Here is a 21869-nt window from a genome sequence, read left to right as displayed (position 1 = left end):
CAATAAAATAAAAGACCAACAAAAGGCTCAAACAAACTTTAAATCCTATTTTACGTATTGTTCAGGTTCTTTGAGCAGAGTAGCATAAAAGTCCAATTTGTGGCCAGAAATCCCATAAAACAACCCAAAGCTTTCACCTGTGCCATCTCACAGGCTCTGTAGGACTTCTGGTACATTGTGTACAGTGGTGGCGCTGGGTGTGGGAGTACTGCACTTAGGGATTGTAGAAATTGAACTTCTCCACTAGGAGGCGCAGTTTACTCCAGCAATAGAGCAGAGCTACGTGTGTGTGTGTCATCTGCTCATGATAGGTCTATTTTAGACTCCCAAATACCCTTAATTCACCATAATCACTCCTTCTCTCACTCTCTTTGTTTTAATGTCATTCATATAGAATGAAAAGGGAGGAGAAGAGGTATAGAAAGAGAGAGAGAGAGAGAGAGAGAGAGAGAGAGAGAGAGAGAGAGAGAGAGATTGATTAATGACCTGAAAAACATGACTGACAATTTTGACATTCTCAGCAAGAATTGTCAGTTTCTCTGTGTGTGTGTGTGTGTGTGTGTTTGTTCGTGATTGTAAGTTGCTAGATAGATGTTGCAGCTTTAGACGCTGTATCCTTCCATAACTTTATTTTTTTTATTTTTTTCTCTTTTTTGCACAAAATACACAGCACAGGAATTTCCATGTAGCTCTTGAGTTCGCATTTTATTTGGTTAATAATAATTTCAAGCTTAAAACAATTTATTGTTATTATAATTATAATTTTTCGACATTCCATAGCATTACATTCTTCTGTTTTTTTTTTTTGTTTGTTTCAAATGAGAAAGCAACAAGAGTAAAAATACACACTCCTTTTTTTTCGTTTTTTTTCCTGAAACTTTCAGGGAAAAAAAAAAAAGGAAGAAAAATCGCCACACAATCAAACTGTGTCATAATCTGACTTTCAGATGTACATATATTATATATATATTTATATAAATATTTCTATCTATAATGCCTATAATATACTACATTTCATATTGCTACACTCTGACCAACTAAAATAAAAAGGCAATCCAAAAGATAATACGCCGCGGATAATATTGCTTTTTTTTTCTTGATTTCGACGCAAAACCTTCGTCATTCTGTACTTATTTGTTCGGATGACTGTTGAATTAACACTTAGATAAACTTTTGGGGAGAAATACTCAGTTTGTCACTTTGAAAAGAAAAAAAAAAGGATGCAGTCCAGAGCGAAACCCGAGAACTCCTATAGGAGGTAGTGTTTTTATATGACTTTGTATTTTTTTATACTCTGGGTTAAAAATCTTGGATTTTATATATATATGGATTTTAAATGTCACTTTTTTCTTTCATAATATTCCATGAACATGGCTGTGACAGTTAATGATATTCTATAAACGAAACCTGAGCCTCATGAATATTTATGACTTGGACCCCTGTAGTCTAAGCGATCAGCCAGCTATCTGCTCCTGGAGTATCCAATATTCATCAGAGAGAGACAGATAAAGAGAAAGAGAGAGGGGGGGTATAGAGAAAGAGAATAAGAGATCAAGAGATCAAGAGAGAGAGAGATAGAGAGAGAGATCACAGAGAGAGAGATCACAGAGAGAGAGCACAGGAGTTGCCTCCAGCATCCACGTACAAATACAGCAATAAGTGATGACCAGAATGACAGGAGGAATGTGGGGGTGTGTGTGTGTGTGTGTGTGTGTTGTGGAGTAAAGTGGGGTAAAGGTAGACATGGAAAAAAAAAGGTGCTGAGCAGCATTTTGATAATCCATTACCAAACACACACACACACACACACACACACACACACACACACACACACACACACACACACAAATGAATACCCTAACGATGTTCATATGTTCTAAGAAGAAAAAAAAATTGATAAAAAAGATAAAGAAAGCCAGATTGCACAACACGAAGAAAGGAAACATAGATACAGCATGAAAATCTAATTTGATATAAAAATAAATGGGGGATGGGAAGTGACTAATAGGTATTTGGGTGGAGGAGGTGGAGGGATGATTTTTTTGGTGTGTGTGTGTGTGTGTGTGTGTGTGTGTGATGGGGGCTTGACCGTGCCCATCCTGTCCCGGATTATCCAATCAGATTAAGAGATTTGGCAGGTAGAGGGAGGACACTATGTTCATCAAAGAGCAGAAAGGAAATGGGACAAAAGCGAAAAGGGTTTGTCTCGGCCCAGGTCAGAGTACTGAAAAGTACTGAAAGAAAAAAAAAAAAAGCGACGAGCAAAGCTGTTCTATTTTTGTTGTTTTTGTGCAGAACCTAAACCACTCCACTTGTGTACTTTTCTACAATTTCTATCACTCTGTCCTGAAAATATATAAGAGAAAATGAGGATAAAAGAAAGAAAACCTTACACACACACACACACACACACACACACACACACACACCCCCTTAGTGGCATATATAACTATATATGCACATTGCGCACACGCCAAAAACATCCATACACACACATACACATAATAACCAACCGAAACTAGATCAAGTGCAAAGCAATACAAACAACAGAAACTACGCCAAATACACCATTATACATGCAAAACTATAATATAGGACTTATTTATACATTTATCATGTATAGAAATAAGCAGAAAAAGCTGCACCTCATGGAAATGAGGCGAGCCGGATGGAGAACGTGTGCGTGACGTCAGCAGTGTTAGCATCGGTTAGTTTCCACCGAGTTATATGGCTTCTTCTTTTGTCGGCAAAAAGTAGTGACGTATTTGTTGTCGTTTTTTGTTACCTTAATGTTGTATTTTTGAACACAACATGAACAGACCAATGGTGAATTTTTACGGGATCGAGACGCTTAGGGGCGGCGTTTTGCACCTGCCGGCCAATCAGAGACGAGTATTTTCCACCGCTGGTGTACATGAAGTCAAATTAGCATATATATATATATATATGTTAATATATGTGTACCAAAGCACCGTGTTGATTGATATTTGAGGGATTTCAGGCTGATACACTCTTGGACAAGTTATAGTGTAGAAAATATACGTATCATCAGTGTGTAAGCGTAGGATAAAATTCACACACACACGCACGCGCACACACACCTGCCATGCATAAAACAGTTTTAGCGAGAAAACTACACGTAATATTTTTTTTTAACACCCCCTTTCTCTTCATATTGCACAATTTTGATGTCGGCCCCGTGTCGAGTCACGTGACGGCGAAGTTGCCGCCTCTCCGTCGCAAATGTTTCTTTTACATTATAGTCATGCAGTATAAATAGATTTCTCATGTTCAGATAAAACTGGTAATACTTGGAAACACTCAGTGTATACACACACACACACGCGGACACGAGTTTCTTTTTTTTTTCCGGATGACTTCGTTTGATCGACACGTTTGCGTAGTTCGCTGTGTGGTGGTGTTTTTATTCCGTGGTGTATGAAGCAGATGTATATGTGTATACACGCGAGCGTAGAAGGACAGGACGGACTCCCTTGGTATTATTTTCTCGAGTTGATTCTCAGCTTGAACGAGACGCGGCCGGCGAACTTGTCGCGCTCGTTGTTGGCCTGGATGCGCACGCCGCTGATCTTGCACTCCACGTTCACGTCGGTGTTCAGCGTGATGTTCAGGAACTTGACGGCTACCAGGGGTTGAGAGTAGTTCACCTGTGGTGGAGAAGGAGTGACGGTTACTGGATGATAATATCATATGAGAAACAAGAAGGTAAATCCTCCAAGGGGTAAAGAAAATGCAACACGCATGCAGGAAAGTGCTATCTACCCTCTTCTGCATACGTGAATTTCCAGACACCCACGACTAGCTACTGTGATTGAAAGCAGAAAAAAAGAATACCCTCCCTCCCACACATTGTACACGGCCAGTAAGGGTTGTGTGTTGTGCCATTTGACAGCCTACCCTTCAGTCATTTTTACAGCTATGTATGATTTAACTGCACAATGTGGAAATAAAGAAACTGCCTGATGGTTTGACAAATACGTCTTGTGCTTCAGCCCATATATCAGAATTGACATACGTTCCATTATACGGTAAATTCATCTATTTACTTCAATAGGAAATAAAGATATTTAGTAATAATACACAAGTACATTTAAAGGCAAATACTTTTGTACTTTTACTCAAGTGGAAGTTTAAAGGGACACTTTTACTGTAGTCGTATTTTACCTACTGTATCTCTACTTTTACTCATCCACATGCATTGTGTACTTTGTTCAATGGTAAACAGTCTCAAAACTCTTTGATACCACCTCTTATAACGAACATTTATGGCAGGAGTCTCTTGTATCAGCACAATCAACATTTAAATTAGCTATAAACAGATAGATATGGATGGCAATCACACCCTGCTGCTGTTTATAATTGAAAATTACAAACACCAGCAAACTGAAAAAAAAATCTCTATACGTACCTGTGCCTTCTTGCCGTAATACGGGAAGTACATGAGGTTGAAGGTGCCATTGGGCGGAAAGTAAGCCACTTCGCCGATCTTGTCCGAGTCGTCTCCCTAGAGCAAGAGGTTCAGAGACAGACAGAAAAGAGAACAATAGAGAGTTGCTAGGAAAGGACCAGCGATCAAGCTATACATTTTCAATCCAGAAAAAAGAGAAAAGAAGAAAGACAAGAACTGCCTGTTCATTCATTTAGCTATCATTCACTTTTTCTGGAGTAGCCATTGCCATCAATCAGAGCTACAATTCTTTTAAACATTTGTTTTACAAAGTATTTAACGTCTCAGTGCTAATTCTATTGCTACAAAAATAAGAGCTACTAAATGATGTCTAATTCTACATCTTTTTCTTTTTTTTTTTCGATACTACTGTTGTCTTGATTTCTTTTATTCTTACCCATTCATCTAGGTCGATTTTGTATTTCTTAAAAAGGAAAAAAAGGAAAAAATGTACAAGCAATTGAAGGGATAAGTAAAAAGGGAGACAAGTAATAATCATAGTCAACAGATTAGAAAAAATGCAAGTGAATAGAAATGGGGGCACAAACAACAACAAAAAAAAAAAACAGTTGGCACTAATTTACAACTCAAAAAGTAAAAATTTCCAGCCTGACCAAACTCATATCAGCTGTATACAAATAAACTAAATGGTTCCATGTTTTTGGACACCTGACCATATGATTTGCAAAAGATTTTTTTTTGGACATTCCATTCCACATTTAGTCCAAAATTCAGATTCAGATTCCAAATTGCTATAATTACCTCAGAGATCAGAGCTCTAAAACAGGCTACTCAAGATCTTCACTCAAGATCATCTTCAACCATATCTTCATAAAGCTGGCTTTGTGCACAGGGTCAATGTCATTCTGGAGCAGTTATGGGTCTCCTACTTCAGGTGAAAGGAAAATCTCATGCTAACATGTCTAAGAATGTCCTATACAATCGTGAGCCTCCAACTTTGTATGAACAGTTTGAGGATGAAAAAGTCAGGTGTCCCACTACTTTTGTCTAAACAGAAATAGAAACATTTCCATTTGATTTAAGATTTAATATAGCAAATGTATTCCCAAAAGCAAATACACATTGCATGATTCCATATGCTGATATGAAGCCTTTTGTTAAATAGTCTGAGAAGAATTTGAATTTGTGTTATCATGTTATCCTTCAGTAGACGGAAAATAAAGAAGCTAGTGAGAGGGAGCATTTATTTCTGACGCAACATGAAAAAGATAAAAAAATAAATAAAATGATGTAAATTTTTAAAACATGAAAGGAATGAAAGGCTTTGGGACATTAATTTATCAGGAAATAATCAACTTCGGGATTAGTAATTCTTTACAACAGCAAGGGTGAAAATATGTACTGTAAATGATAATAAATAGTAGAATACCAATAACATGCTTTTATCTTAGTGCTATTTTTAAAAACCAATACACCAACGGGTGGATTATTTGTAGAGCCGGAAATGTATTTTCCAACCAAGGATGGGGTTTTAAACCCAGACTCCGAGACTCAAAACATAACTCAATACCTTTGGACCTAATGTATGTGGTGTGCCGTTTCCAGTAGTGAAACCAAACCCGATTACAATCAGCCCTAACCCTGTACAGCGTGCTGTCCTCAAACCATCCATCACATTCACTATAGTTGGGTCCAGCTATGTTTGAATTACAAACACACACACACACACACACACACACACACACACACACACACACAAATATATATATATATACTGTATATAAACTGCATATTCAATTGAAGTCTACAGATTCTTCAAATGTGCAATTTAATCGGACAATGCTTCATTCTTTGATAAAGGAAACCATGCTACGTTTAGCTAACGTAGCATTTAGTCTTGTGTGTGAACAAGGTGTATGAAAGTTTAATAGGAAATAGATCCTGATTGCTGAAAGAAACTAAAAGATACCTAGGAAGAAAAAAGTGGACAAAAGAGTGAGTTGGATTACCTTGGGACCGCAACTAACAGCCGGCGCCAGGCCATCCTTCCCTGGCAGCATGCCGATCACCTGAGAGAGAGAGAGAGAGAGAGAGAGAGAGAGAGAGAGAGAGAACCAAAAGTGAAGGTGAGTCACATTAGGAAACTAAACCAGCGCTGGTGAATAATGGATGGTAAGCAGGACGCTTTCCATGTGTATCATTACTAGACCATGCAGGGAATAATTATATCTTACCTACGGGACACTCTTTGGGAAGGAACCACATATGGGTCTAATGGTAATGGGGTGTGCAAACTTATAAACAAATAGTGTTACATATTTGCATATCATCCAAAGTCCCAAATTAGTTACTCCCCCTAATAGGTTTGTATGTATGTAGTGATTTTCTGTACAGTTTTGTTTTTCCTACCCGGTTGAGCTTGATTATGATGCATGGCGTGCCATCCTGGTAGCCGTAAAAACGATCAGGCGTGCCCGAGCAGTCGGCCAGCATTGAGCGCTTGAACTGGCACGAGCGCTTAGGGATGTTCTTCACGCTGTCACTGTCCTCTTGAAAGAAGTAATTGTCTGGTGTACATTCCACGTTGGTCTGCTCCTGCACCGAGTCATTGTAGGCTGCAGAAGTACAGGATCAGAGGAGTTAATGTCCAAAAGGGGAGCAGTTAAATCTGAGTATAGTATCGAAGGAAACTATCAAAATATATAATATATATTTTTAAAAACTGCCCTCATATCCAAATCGGATCTCCTTTTCTACATTTGTGTGCTTGCTAAGGGATTTTGTTCCTTTTTCCGTCATCATTAGCTGTTACTGTTATTAGTGACTAACTCATGTGGCTAACTGTTTGTAAAATAGCTCGCTGACAGAAATGAACTATCAGAACGTGTGTTTGAATAGTATTTATAGTATTAAACTAACCTACCATTTCAAAGTGCAATACAAAAACCAACCATTTACTCATCACAAACATTAGCTAAACAAATGAGCTAGTCAGCCTCGGCAGCTTGTGTTGCTTTAGGTATATATTTAGCATGATACTTCCTAAATACTTTCATCTAGTCCTGAATTTGTCCACACCCATTTAAATCCCGTTTGATGGGACATATTTGAATTTTCATATGCCACATTACAATGTCTGGGATTGTTTTTTCACAATAAATTGAAAAATATGAGCATAAAAAATGGCTGGCATTGGTGGCGGCCATTTTGATTAGTTCCACATCACAATATTTTTGGTTCCTTGAAAGGAATCGTAACTTTTCACAGAATTTGTTCCCTATCTATCCTACACTGTTTAGAGATCAGCCATTTTGTAGTCAGGATTTAAGCTTCTTATTAGCCACTGCACCCTCACATGACATGTCACATGATCTCTGCACCTGAAGCATGTTCATTAGCACATGTATACAAGCCTTTTACAGTACTCATTGTCTTATGCTGTTCTCTCCAAAGTTTTTACTTTTCTAAGGTTAGGTTTCTGTTGTCTTTTATTCCTTTGTTTTGTCTTCTCTTTGTTGCACAATTTTTATTCTCCCCTTGCATCCACTTCCTGCTTAACCTTAGCTATATGGCAGTAGTGTTCTCTGAACTGACAGTGGATGAATTGGATTGCTCTGCTTGGACCCTAAAGAAATAAAATTTTCCATTTAGCCTGAACTATAATTATGAGTATGGAGTCTAAACCATGTTTCCGGAATGTTCTCCAGTATGTCTATCCCAAATGTGGTTCTCTTTAGAGTATCATGTACAGTGTATGGAATATAATGAATTGACACTGGCATACGATTCGTTGTACGTGTCTATGTTGTCTCTCCCTTCAAAATTAATAAAGTACCATTATTATGATTGTTTCAAATGATCAATAGTGATTCTATAATTGAGACAATGTGATTTCAAAACAACGTTGGCTGACAGGTATAAATGCTGGCAAGTTTGTATTTAAAATTGCACAGCAAGATTGTTTGCACAATATCTACACCGACTTTTCATTCCCCGGTGAACGAACAAGATCATTACGCCACAGTACACCACAGACTTACTGGAGAGGAAGTTGTTCAGTGCCTGCACGTGTGATTCCCAGCTCTCTGTGTCCTCCTTTTTGTAGATGATCTCCAGATCTGTACCTGTAGGCCTGATCATCATGCCTACACATAGATAGAGAAAGTGAGTGATGATGGAGAGATATTCCCTTTTAATATCATTGCTGTATCTCAACTTTTAGCTTTACAATTTACTCCAAACAATATCGAGATTAACGAGCTAACTAGCTTGTGACACATTGTTACTGCTATTACATAGACACTGTTTTCAACCTTCAAACAATCAGTTTTTAACAATCAAAACTGGACGCTTTTGTGCTTTCAGTGGACAAGCTAAGGTATCTAGCTATTGGATTGATCTTTTTAGACCGATCTGCGGCATTTGACAGACACCCTTATCCAGAGCGACTTACAACTGAGCAGGGGATGGTTTTAGGGCTTTGCTCAAGGGCCCAGCAGTGGCAGCTTGGTGGTGGTGGGATTTGAACCTGTGACCTTCCGATCCAAAGTCATATGTCTTAACCACTGAGCTACCACATTCGAGATGTTCCCTTAAATTGCAGAGATTTTAGTTAAAAGACAGGCTCCGACTAATTTCGCAGACTGTCGTTTAAAGCATTGCTGACATTCCTTCGTCACACAACCACCACCACCCTCCCCTCCCACAAACACCATCACCATTACCACTAACACCAAACGTTTGCTTGGGGCCATGTGCTTTTGACCCAGCCATTTTGACCACAGGTTGGATTTCGATTGTCATGTTTGCAAACACGGCCTATTCGCATTGACGCAATTTGTTAGGAATATGTAACTATAAGCAGAGGCTTAAAAGTTAAGCGGGCATTGCTGCTAGCAGACGTTTTAGTGGTCAGAGGAATCACAACACTAAAAATGGGCTGGTATTAAGACCCTACTATTATGATTATTGTTATTATTATTAGTTGTATTATAAGGTACAGATGTATCATTTGCATTTGTAATTTGTACACACAGAGCATCCTAAATGAAATCGTGATCCTGGCGATGGTTTTTCTTCTTATTACTGTGTGTGTTACCTGGTGTAGCAAGCCGGTCCTGGTAGGTGGGTTTGTTATCATCGAGGGTCAAAAGCATAACATAGATGGTGACACTGAATAACCCAGCCAGGAAGATGTAGAAGGCCAGGTAGAACAACAAGATCAGGCCTGTAAATGAAAACACACATATTTACAGGTATTATGTGTAATGTGTATGTAAGGGATTGTCCATCCTGATTGGTCAGGCAGGAATGCAGCTGTAAATCACGAGTTTATATTAATATATGCGTTTTAGGGAATCGTTGTTACTATAGTAACAGCACCTTCATGAAAACTTACACAAAAGGCTATTAATAATCATCATATTGAATTATGGTAATGTTTTTAGTAAAAAAAAGAGACATATTTAACCTTGAAGGACCTTGGAAAGACAGTGTCAGTGATGTGTGAAAAAGAAAAAGAAAGAGGTTCTCTGTGAACATGACCAGCCAGACGAATCACAAAGTTCCAAAAGAAGGAGCGACTCTGAGTGCTGCATTGCAGTAATGCAGGGTTTTTTTTCTACATCAGCAAAAGCAGTGTTTTTCTGACACTGGATGTGAATTCAAAGCAGTTCGAACTGCACTAGGTTTCTGTAAAGGCGAGTGCACTCCCCTCACGCTTCAAATGTACTTATTAATTTATAAGGAGGAAAAATCAATCCTCTGTAAACATGTGCTTATCTATTCCATCTTTGCTGAGTAGTGTAATGCAGTTTGGGGGGCAGGGGGGGTGGTAGTCTGAGTTGATTTCACAATCAGCAAAAATGCCATCAGGGAATCTCGTCAGGCCGGAAGAAAACTCGAGAGGAATGGCGTTTGCTCCACCCACCACAAACACGTCCCGACTCAATTGCTTATCAACAAGCGTGCATTAAATTCATTGATTTAACTTCGGCTAAATATGAACGATTGTGAGTAGATTAGCTAAGGTTATGTAACTCAGGACATTATATTTTATGGAAAAAAATTTTTATGGAGACTGCAGACAGAATCTGGAAAAAGTCTGTGGACACCATGAGATTGGTATGTGCTTATTGAACATCCCATTCCACATTTGTCCCCATTTACTGTTATAATAACCTCCACTCTTCTAGATGTTCTGTTCTGTGTTATTGTGAAGATTTGTAGAGATTCATTCAGCCACATGGATGTTAGTAAGAAGGTCTGGGGTGCAGTCAACATTCGAATTCACTGCAAAGGTGTTCAATGGGGTGGAGGTCAGATCTCTGTAGGACGCCACTCAAGATCTTTGACTCTAACACATGTATAGTATATCTTCATGGAGCTGGCTTTGTGCACAGGAACTTCGCCATGCTGGAATAAGTTTGGGGATTCCGAAGACATCCTATACAATTCTGTCTTCAACTTCATGGTAACAGTTTGGGAACCACTTATGGCTTGGAAAGTCTAAGAAATGATATTATATTGAATATGTCTTATTACTTAAATTACAGTAGCTACAAACAGGCTTTTTTTTCATCAGCAGTCACTAAAACTACTAACGTATCAAATGCAGGGTCAATTACACTTAATTCCCAAAGCCTGTGATGAAAAACATAATGTAACAGTTTTATATTAGACTTTATGAAAGTGCTGATACTGGAGACTCCTTCTTTAATGTATTAATACAATTTAATATTTATATTATATATACAATGTATATACAGTATAGAGTATATGTGACGTGTAGAAACATGTCCTAGAAAATCAAACGGCTTCTGACCAATCAGATTTAAGAGTTTTCCTCAAAAGCTTTTGGGCTTTATTCTGATTATGAATATGAAAGTTTCATTATTATTATTATACAGTATCATGTTCAATCAAAACATCAATTTGGGCGAACCTAACAAAAGCAAAAACGCGGACGCCGCACTTGTGGGACTTCGACACAATGCAGTGTGTCAGGACATCTGAGTCACAAGGGGACTACATCACCCAGGGACACACAACGATTCCCTCTCTCTCTCTCTCTCTCTCTCTCTCTCTCTCTCTCTCTGTGTGTGTGTGTGTGTAACATATCATATTTCTGCTCTCACTCTCTCTCACACACTCACACACACACACACACACTGATTGTTCAATAGCATGAAGATGGCAGGAGTCTATGCTTTCAGCTCAGGTTACACCCTCCTTAGGTGTTTCAGTGTTACTGTAAGAACAGCAACAGAAAAAATAACGTTGTAAGAAAAAACATGGCGTTTATTTGGACAACAATCCGGTTATTAATTGATCAAAATGGCAAAATGACCCTTAAATTCGGGGAAACAGGAAGCAATATACATTATTTAACCTGGTATTTTTTTTTAAACATAAGTACCAATTTCCAGATAAATCCAAAAACAAGACAACAAGTTTATACCGTCTGTTTTTCTCAGGTACATGAAAAGTCATTATAAATAAAGACTTTTGGTGTTGGGACTCTTGATAGATGTTATACAGTGTGTGAGAACTAGAACTATTCAGAACTCTATTCATGTTACTTATGTACATATCTTTATTTATATTAATACATTTTTTATATATAGTTTTCTAAAGTTTATTTTATAAAATCGAATTTTAAAATACAATTTTATATATTTCTTTTCATATATAATTACATATTTATATTTCATATATAATATACAATTTTTCTATTTTTTATATATATAATATTTATTTTTTTATTTAAAATTACATTTTATATATAATTTTTGCATATATAATTACACACATGTAATTATGTATTTAAACATTATATATATCATTTTATTTTTAAATTAGATTTTATAAAATAAACTTTATAAAACTATATATATGAAAAATATTATAGATTTTATATAATATAATATATAAAAAAAAAAGCTTTTAAACATTACTACATTCACAGCATTTGGCAGATGCCCTTATGAAAGTGCCTTGCGTTTATCTCATTTATACGACTGAGCAGCTATTTATTAAGGGCCTTGCTCAGGGGCCCAAAAGTGGCAGCTTTGTGTGGCTGGGATTTAAACTCACAACCTTCATATCCAAAAATCCAAAGCCTTAACCACTAAGCTAGATCCTCCTAACACCTCCCATCTCCCTTGTTATAAGCCTTGGGTGTGTGATTGTGTGTATGACACTGTGTAGGTCAGCTTTCTTTGTATAAACACACACCCACACACACACAGTCTTAGGAAAAGCATCTCTGCAGCTCAGACCCGAAATAGCCCTGCGTTTCTGATAAGCTCATCTTCGTCTGGTTATAAGCACTAATGTGTCACTGCAGTGTAACAGATGACACCTCTTCTCTCCATCTCTCTTTTTTCTCTCCCCCTCCCTCTCTCTATCTATCTGTCTACCTCTCCTTGATGAATGCCTTCTGCACTCTGTTATCGCTCTAATCAGACGGCTCTGCCGAAAGAGAAGGACAAAGATCCGAGCTGCACATGATTAATTGAATTAAAGCAAACACAGTCACGTGGACGTCTTTCAGATCTTTCGGATCCTCAAAGCAGATTGATTAGATCAGATGTGGGTCGTACGTGTGAGCTTCCAGCTGCTCCAGGGGTCGTTCACGGTTCCGGTCGTGGGTAGGGGGAGGTGCTGGGGGTGAGGGGGGAGATTCTGTGACCTGTTCCTCTTTGATCTACGAGTAACAGAATACATGCGGTAGGATGTCTGGCTTTTGATGGCCGATGTGAAGCGAGCATACAGTGTGAACGTATAATGTACAACTCAAATGTGAGGAAATACGTTGTGCGAGTGGACAATGGAACGTTTGATGAAGTAAAATGTCGTGATTAAAGAGGACATTGGGGACGGTGAGAAAGGCAGGTAGCTTCACACAGTGTTTCATCAGCACACACACACACAAACACACACACACACACACACTGAATGAATGCTTAAACAGTCTGAAGCAGCAGATGGAGTGATTGTGTGTATGTGTGTGTGTGTGTGTGTGTGTGTGTGTGTGTGTAGCGCCCTGTAACAGCTCTCATGTGTGTTACTGGACACTCTGCAATGTTGTGATATGCTGCATTCCCAAGATACACAAAACCATAACTCAACCCTGGCGTTTTCTCAATTTTCTTCAATCGGTTCTCAACTCATCACTGGTGGGCTTTTGAATGATGGTCTTACCCGACCTCTGCTCAGGACGGATTGTCATATCGGCTCAACCTTTAGACCAAAAAACTGTAGAAAAACCTGGAAGAATGCTGTTATAGGAAAATAATAAACAAGTAGAAGATAAGACAAAATAAGACAAAAAAACTAACAAAAAAAGCTTGTTGTGTTACCACGAAACCAGAAACGTGAAACTATCCTGTCCTGAAGCCTTTCCCACGTTGGAAAAACTTGTTTTAAAAACTGCATTTAGACATTCGGACCAATCGGATTTCGTCAGGGCTGGAGCGAATGTTTTGCCATTCCACGACGGAAAATAAAACGAACAGAAAATAAATTCAAACGTGAGTCCATAGTCAACACTTGGAAATATATTATAAGCAGGAAGTGTTGCCTGGGTGGGTCTTTTAATATGTACGTATATCAGCGTAAGATGGCTGAGCCGGTTGCTAATCAATCTTTCGCTGGATGTCATGCTAACGATATCAGATCAAGAGCGAGAGTGCGTAAGGCTACGTCGACTTTGATCCGAAAAGATCTGAAAAATGGTGTCGCTTTCCGCCGTTTCGAATCAATTCGATGTGCCCAGATCGAGGACAATCATACTGCTTTATTAAATGATAAAATATTGGACATTTTCCCACTGTGGGATCTTAAATAGACACACAAAAAGTTAGGGAAAAAATAATGCTTTTTCACATATTTTTGTATCCAGATTCCTATAAAAAATGAGAATGTTTCTCATAACACCATGGATCCCATCGATCATGATGATTAAGTCGTCTATTATGTTCGTGGACATTTTGCTCATTTCCCAGCAGACTCGTCTGAATTTGTCAGCAGACATTTCCCCTACATGAGATGACTGGCAAGTGCCTGCGAAATGAACCAACTGAGGTTCTCTTGAAACGCTGGTGCTGCCTGGTCTCCTTGAGCGAGCCTGTGAGGCAGATCCCAGGTTAGCTCTAAGCCCAAGTAATGAGGACAAACACTAATGAGGCCAAAAATACCAGCATTCCAGGCTAGAAACAGACTCATTAAAGAGAACAGGCTTACGCAGGAGCAAGAACAAAGTCGGAAGGACCACCATTTTGTCTCGGTCTGTCTTTCAAACTCAATACTTAAGCTTTACCTAGCGCTGGTGTTCGTTTGATGGCTCTAGTCCAAGGGAAATAATAATAATAATAATAAAATAAATAAAAAAGACTAGCATTATCAGTCATCATCCCAAATTATAGTACGAAAAATCCAACTAGACAAATCCATTTGCGCCAATTTACCGTAATTGGACACGCTCGCGTGCAACAAGATCTCCTAATAGATCTATAATTAATCCATTTATAATAATTCATTTATGCCCCTTCTGCTGTCTGGAATAATAGTTCAAAGTACCCTGCTGAGCAAAAGGGCCTATTAGAGCTGGATTACCTCCTATACACGCTCATAAAGGCAGAAGATTCTCTCTCTCTCTCTCTCTCAAAAAAAAAAAAAGCTCAGAGCCTAATCTATTTTTTATAGAAGGGAAGCTTGAATTAAATTATCAAGCCAGTCCTCAAATCCACACTCAGCAGAAACATGTCCAACGCAGTGGCCCCGGATCTCTCATCACAGGTTCCTCTACTAATATTAATGGTAGATCTAATGCCTTGGTTGATCTAGAGATCCTTTCCCATTGTTCAAGGTAAACAGCAGAATCCCCAGTGTTGAATAAACACCTACAGTGATGAGATATTCCCAGGTGGACCCGAGAACACCGAGTGCTGGTGAGACCCCCAGGGATTTGGCCTGCCTTTGTGTTAGTGCTTGAACCGGAGGACGCAATTAAGAATTTGGAGCTTTTTTTTTTTTGCATTATGCATTAACACCATGGATCATCATACACCCTCGGGTTATCAGAGTGCCAGTAGAAACCTTCTACACTTTTCGTTCTATGAGGGTCGCCCAGGGTTGCCGGTCGACTCGGAATCAGCCTTAGTGCTCCACCTGCCCCCCCACTCCCCTCATTTACAGCCCCCCCTGTGGTGATAAGAGATTCCAGTGCCATTTAATTCAGCACCATGATGATGTGCCATGTAAAACCCAGACTGCAGTAATCTGGAGCTAATCCAATCCTCTCTAGATCTCTGCAGCCACAATCTGACTCAATTATTACAGTGAACATAAAAAAATTTTTTTTTAAAAAGGTTGTTTTGGTAATTATGAATGAGTCCTTGGATGAAAAATGAAAATGAATGAAAGAACGTGAAGGTAATGCAGCATCCAGTGCAAAAAAATAAAATAAAATAAAATAAAATACTGTGATTTAGAAAGATGAACAATTGTGCAGGAGAATCTTCTTAAGGTGTGAAAGAGGTGGATGGTTGGAGACAAGGAGGCAATGCGGTTCTTACCCCAGCTGCTGGCGGTCCTGCCGCAGAATTCGCGGGTTCTGGGGTTCCAGATGAACTCCTTCCATCCGCTTTTGTTTCCATCCTTTGCCATTTTCTTTGCTGGGTTTTTGCTGGTGCAACAACGGTGCGGTCACTCAACTAAAGCCTGACGCTCACACACACGGACGCATGTATACACACACACACACACACACACACACACACACACACACACGCGCGCGCGCGCGCAGACACACAGGCGCGCACACACACACACACACGGGCGCGCACACGCACACTGAAAGGGAATGAAGTGCCTGCAATTGGAGAGCTATTCAAAGGGATCACTGGGATCTGCGCTATTAGATCTACTAGATCTCAGACAAATCGGAAACCATAGGTCCTGCAGATGAGATCGCAGCCTGTTAGCTTATTCGAAATTAATGATATAAAAAGAAATAAAAAAGGGAGGATGGATGAAAGAGGGAAGTCCCGCGACCGGCTGGTTATCTCATTGCAATGCGCATGCGCCGACAGCAGCCCGGGGCGATCCGCAGAGCGGTGCAGTGCAGGGGGAAGGAAAAAAAAGTGCCGACACTGCGGTAAGGTAAAAAAAAACCACACACACACACACACACACGGAGACACCCGCCCTGGTCTTTCTGACTCTCAGCGTTTCCAAACCAGATCCCCCTCCTCTCCGAGAAGAACAGATCACCCCTCCCATGAACCGACGCAAAGCCGATTTTCCTCCGACTGACCAATCACAGCGCCGTGCGCCATGTTGACTCCGCCCCTAATCAGCCTAGAACGTGGCTTTGTTCCAAATAGAGCGCTTTCTTCCATCCTGAGTACAGAGACACTGCAGTTCGGCTGTTCTGAAACCCTTAATCCAGCAAGTACATCCATTTATTATCATTCATTCTAAGATGTGAGTGTGGATCAGATGATAGGCCTTATAGATCCTGGATCCAGAGGACAATCCTGATCTTATTGTCTGCCTAGGGTTTCCTTAAATGTTCCCCCACACTGTGGGATTTCTCTGGGTTCCCTGGTTGTTCTCTTGTTCTCACCTAACAAAAACACACCAGGTCGTGGATATGATAGACCCCTAAAAATGATGCCAACATTAGAAAGGGGTCTTGATTGACAAGTTGCCAGGAAGCATCATGGTGCTTGTTATCCAGAATCATGTTCTATAGATGTATTTGTATTAGCACATACAAAGATTCATTCCTGTCCCCAAAACACGTGTAGACCTCATCAGTCACAAACAGGACACACTGAAAAGCAAAACACTGATCCAATCACAATGCTTTTGTTCATTTTTATGATTCTGGGGCAAACGATTGCATTCACCCTCACACTGTGACTGAGTTTTCCCCAGAGCTCTGCAAGCTGCAGCTGCAATGAAGTGACCCTTACAGAAATGCTTTTCTTGCCAGAAAGAATCTGCATCGCTAGACTTCCCTCTTTCAGAGCTCTCGAGTCATCTGGAGCTTTCGAGTGTAGACAAACCCAATCCACTCAGTCGGTTAGCAATACAGTGCTGCTCATCAGACTAATTGAGAATTGGTTTCATTCATAGAGCCGCCAGTGAAAGTTCAGGTCAGGACCCCCTAAAAAAATACGCCCAGCTCATTAACATACAAGCAGCTAAGTGATTAAACACCAGCTAATTATATTAAAAATAAATTATTAAGGTCATTAATCATTAATAATCAGTTCAAACCACCATTCAGGAAGGTAAATAAATAATCTTATTAGTATATAAAAGGATTTGAATGATATTTGTTTAAGATTATCAATATTTATTAACTTAATGATACTGCAGATTGGCTTTTTCATTTTCCGTCCAAAGAAATTTGAAAAGAAAAGTCGGATTAAATGTTAATAAATCTAAATTTATTTAAAGCACTATTATTTTTATTATTATTGTTGAAAATTTGCCTGTACTAGCTAGGACTTGACTACTAGCTAGTCACTTGTTGTAGCTACAGGATATGTGTATAAAAGTGCAAAAATGTAGCATAAAACTCTACTGTATGTAGGCGCTATTGTAATTGTAATCAACGTATTGACAGCTTTATTATTAGATCAGTTGTCTCTCATTCAATTGTTACAAGACGTCTGAAAGATATCGTAATGATAGCAATCACTAGCTGCCATCTCTAGAGACGCAGGATATTATTATCCATTATTCAGACCCCTTCACTTGTTCACATCTGAACCATTTTGATTGGAACCTGACTCCATTTACATTTTTCATCATTCACAACTTCCTAATAAAATCTCGAATTTAGCTACGTATTCAAACCCTACATTATCGAACACCAAATTGAGCACACGTTTGCTTTAAGTAGTTCAAGATGTCTCTAGAAATTGCAGTACCCCTGTGGCAAAGACACCCTTTGCATCAAGGTCCCTATAAAACACAGTGCATGTAGAGGCATTAAGTACTAAGAGTGAAGAAATTCTCTGTAGACCTCCATGATCAAACTGCACTAATACATAGATCTGAGGGTATAAAACAATTTCTGTTGCTTGTAATGTTCCCAGGAGCACAGGGTTCAATCTTGAGAAATGGAAGCAACCGAGCTCTGATCAAACGCATGACCACGCTAGAATGTGACCCACTTCAGAGCTTTATATGTCCTCTACAATGATGGAGAAACTGCTCAAGGCTGAGTACAAATAATTACTAAGATAGAGGGATTAGACGGATCCAATTCCTGAGAAAAGGACATTTGGGAGGACACATTAGGACTTTAAGGGGAGAAAAAACCATTAGGAGAAAATCTGGTGAAAACCAGATACTCCTTGTGAACTGGTTAATTCAATCCATAAGGTGATGGTGGGAACATGATAGAATCATGTGCTTCTCAGGGACAAAGAGAGGGGAAATGGTCAAAAATGCTGAAAGTATGAATGCAGATACTCTAAAGTATCTGTGGGGAGGCATGAAGATACCAGATCCTCCTTAGTGAAGCTATGAGATCTTTTTACTTAATTATGAATTGTGCAAATTGAATGCATTTTCAGTTCAATTAAAAACACAATAAAAGGTGTCTGAAAGTTATCTGAAGTGTGAATGCAGAGCTGATTTTTCTCAGCAGTCTGTCTGAGCATCTGTCTCCTCAGCCTTATCTATAAACATCTGTCCTCATAGTAATTCTTTGAGTTCCCGGTTGATGCTGATATAATTCCATAGACAAGGCGCCCCCTTCTGGCCGAGGACAGACTTGCATAAGAAATACATGGTATTTTTAAGAAGGGAGATCAGTAACATACCCAAAGAAGTAACAAAATGTTATTAATGTTAAACAAAGAAAGAAATATTGACTTTATCTTACATCTGTTTTCAAACCAAGACACATCAAGAAACCCAGCTGTTCAATTCATCATATAAAATTTATTTCATGACGATATCAATGCAAATATAGCACTACAGTGATTTCCAAGGTACATCGTATCTTACCATATCAATATATTATGGCACTCATAATATGGCCACCATTTAAGTAGACACGCAAAGCCGAAAGCTTCTGTAAACTAGTTTTTATCGTTAATTCTACCCCTTTCATCATAATAAATTGTAACTAGGCGATTACTTAGTATATCTGAAGTACAAATTGGGCACAGTTTATTTAGACCGAGACACAGCCCAACCCTTCTCGAAGGTGGAATCCTTTGAGAACTCCCAGCATGCATTGCACCAGCCCTCTACTTCCTCTGTTGTAATTCCGCTTCCTGTATGACAGAGAATTGTACTGATTGCAGTGCCTGTCTGGGTCATGTGGTGATTGTCGACGACATTTTGTGGAACAGTCATGAGAGCACCACGATGACACCACAGTATGGTCATGTTGAGACCAGAGCAGCCTCACGGGAACAACTTGAACGAGCGCTCATTGTGGATGGTATAGGGTTTACCATGATTACCGACAACGCCATCGCCACATGAGGAAAACACCATGATGATGATCACAGTAAGACTATGATAAGATCATGATGTCACTGATAGACCAACTAGGTCATACGGTGTTACTATAACTGTCAGAGGTGCCATGGTGACATTATGAGAACACTATAATGACACCGCAGTGACTGGATATAATATTCATTAAACAACAGCAATGATATTGTACTTCTAGTGGCCTTATAGGTCATATGGTGTTTCCGTGACTGCCAGCGGCACCATAGTAACATCATGAGAACACCGTGATGACACCACAGTGACCTTGTGGTGATATGATGACACAAAGACACTGATGATGTTATTAGTGAACAATTAGGTCATATGGTGTTACCGTGACTGCCATTGTCGTGTCACGAGAACATTCAAAATGACACCACGGTCACCTTTCAGCAACACCATGATGTCACTTCAGTGAACTCAAGGTAACGACATGAGACGCCACAGTAACCTGGTGCATTCGAAATGGTCATGAGGCATTACATGGTAACATCATTAAAATCGCAGGACGACACCGATGTTTTTGGATCACCATGACTTGTTTGAAGGCAAACAGTGGTAAAATGGTGCAACCATAATTTACACCACAGAACCACCATGACCAGGTACAATCACTTTATGATAACTCCAAAACTACACCATGGGGGTTATGGGTGTGTGTGTTTTTTTTTGTTTGAGGGGCAACGCCATAATGACATCGCGAAGATGCTTACGGCATTAATGACGCCGCAAATGTGACCTTTTCCGTTTCTCAGTAGTGTTGATCCATGTGAAAACTGTACAAGTTGGTGATAACCGTTCAAAAGAAGGAAACGACAAAGTCTGAAAAACACAACCACAAAAACAGAAAAAAATAAGAATAAACCACTTGCGTGCCATAGTACAATCACAGGAAGATCTACTCGTCATTATTTAGGCCTCCATTATATTCTGACCTCATGAATAATAATTAAAAAAAAAGGAATAAAGTCAAATGAAAAAAAAAAAAGAAATTGAAAAAGAGGTATAACAAGAGAAGTAGTGTAACCAGTAGTGAGGAATTACGACAAACTATTTATAACAGCAGTAGTAGTAATTCAATAGCAGCAAAAAAGTATTTCAAAATATCCAAACAGTGACCAAACTGGGCTGGTGGTTCCTGTACATAAATAAACAAATTTGATTTAAAAAAAAAAAAGAAAGAAAAAAGCTGTAAAAGTAGACCTGTTTAAAGGGACTTGCATAATTTTGAGCAGGAGAGATTACTGTATTTTTGTGTCTGTGACCGTGCCTTTAGTAAGAGGGCTTTGCATTTTCAGGGCCAAACTGTTCGGTACAGTGTTTGACAGGTTGCCACAGATAGAACTACTAAATTCCTTTATAAAACAATTAAACACCTTGTACTTTTATACATTTTTATGCTACAGTATACTTGTCGAGTACAAGTATGAAAGTGGAAAGATTTGCTACATAATCAATACAGTTGTACATGTCTATTTTACAATTTCAAAACCTTTTGCGTGTTTTACGCTTATAGTACACCGTGGGTGGTTTTGGCGATGTTCCTGGAATTGTGCGGTTCATTCCAGCATTTCGGTCGTTTGAGGAACTCGATCGTCTGATCGTCCGGGGGCCACACGGAAAAAATTGGATTGTTCTCTGGTTCGCCTATGAAATGAATGGCAGAGCCTGTGTTTGTGTGTGTTTTGTGTGTGTGTGTGTGTGTTGGAACGTTACCGAAACCTCAAAAACGAATCTCCGTACGATTGACACCTACGAGGCGAAGACGCCGTCACTGCTATGAAGAGGCAATAATACTTGTAACGTATGTACACGGATTAGCATATGATACAGGCTCGCGGATCCAATTCGCAGATCCATCGAGATATATAGATTTATCAGTCGCAAATCTTCACCATCCTGAAAC

At 39.2% G+C, this 21869-nt stretch overlaps 1 protein-coding gene across 2 annotated transcripts; it reads right to left on the bottom strand.

Annotated features, from left to right (window-relative positions):
* Positions 1 to 3355: 3355 nt before the first annotated feature.
* atp1b2b (ATPase Na+/K+ transporting subunit beta 2b) lies at positions 3356 to 16686 on the bottom strand. 2 transcript variants are annotated; one of them, XM_083530776.1, is made up of 8 exons: positions 16009 to 16614; positions 9528 to 9656; positions 8470 to 8574; positions 6839 to 7044; positions 6439 to 6498; positions 4866 to 4892; positions 4430 to 4525; positions 3356 to 3668 (listed from the first exon to the last, which is right to left on the bottom strand). In XM_083530776.1, the coding sequence occupies exons 1-8, from the start codon at positions 16097 to 16099 to the stop codon at positions 3501 to 3503; spliced, it is 882 nt and encodes a 293-aa protein (XP_083386902.1). In that variant the 5' UTR covers positions 16100 to 16614; the 3' UTR covers positions 3356 to 3500. The 2 variants fall into 2 exon arrangements, with proteins under 2 accessions (XP_083386902.1, XP_083386903.1); XM_083530777.1 differs by lacking the exon at positions 4866 to 4892 and having other exon boundaries at positions 16009 to 16686.
* Positions 16687 to 21869: the final 5183 nt, after the last annotated feature.

The sequence above is a fragment of the Silurus aristotelis genome (assembly GCF_946808225.1).
Source record: "Silurus aristotelis genome assembly, chromosome: 26".
NCBI lineage: Eukaryota > Metazoa > Chordata > Actinopteri > Siluriformes > Siluridae > Silurus > Silurus aristotelis.
The sequence above is the reverse complement of the archived record's forward strand: the minus strand, read 5'-3'. Positions and strand labels throughout refer to the sequence as shown.

Excerpts from the sequence above, each read along its gene's own strand:
- atp1b2b (XM_083530776.1), bottom strand. The coding sequence starts at position 16,099 with ATGGCAAAGGATGGAAACAAAAGCGGATGGAAGGAGTTCATCTGGAAC. Across the intron at positions 8,575-9,527 it reads GGACCGGCTTGCTACACCAG|GCATGATGATCAGGCCTACA; the intron begins GTAACACACACA and ends ATCTATGTGTAG. Across the intron at positions 4,893-6,438 it reads CTGTTAGTTGCGGTCCCAAG|AAATACAAAATCGACCTAGA; the intron begins GTAATCCAACTC and ends TTCCTTTTTAAG.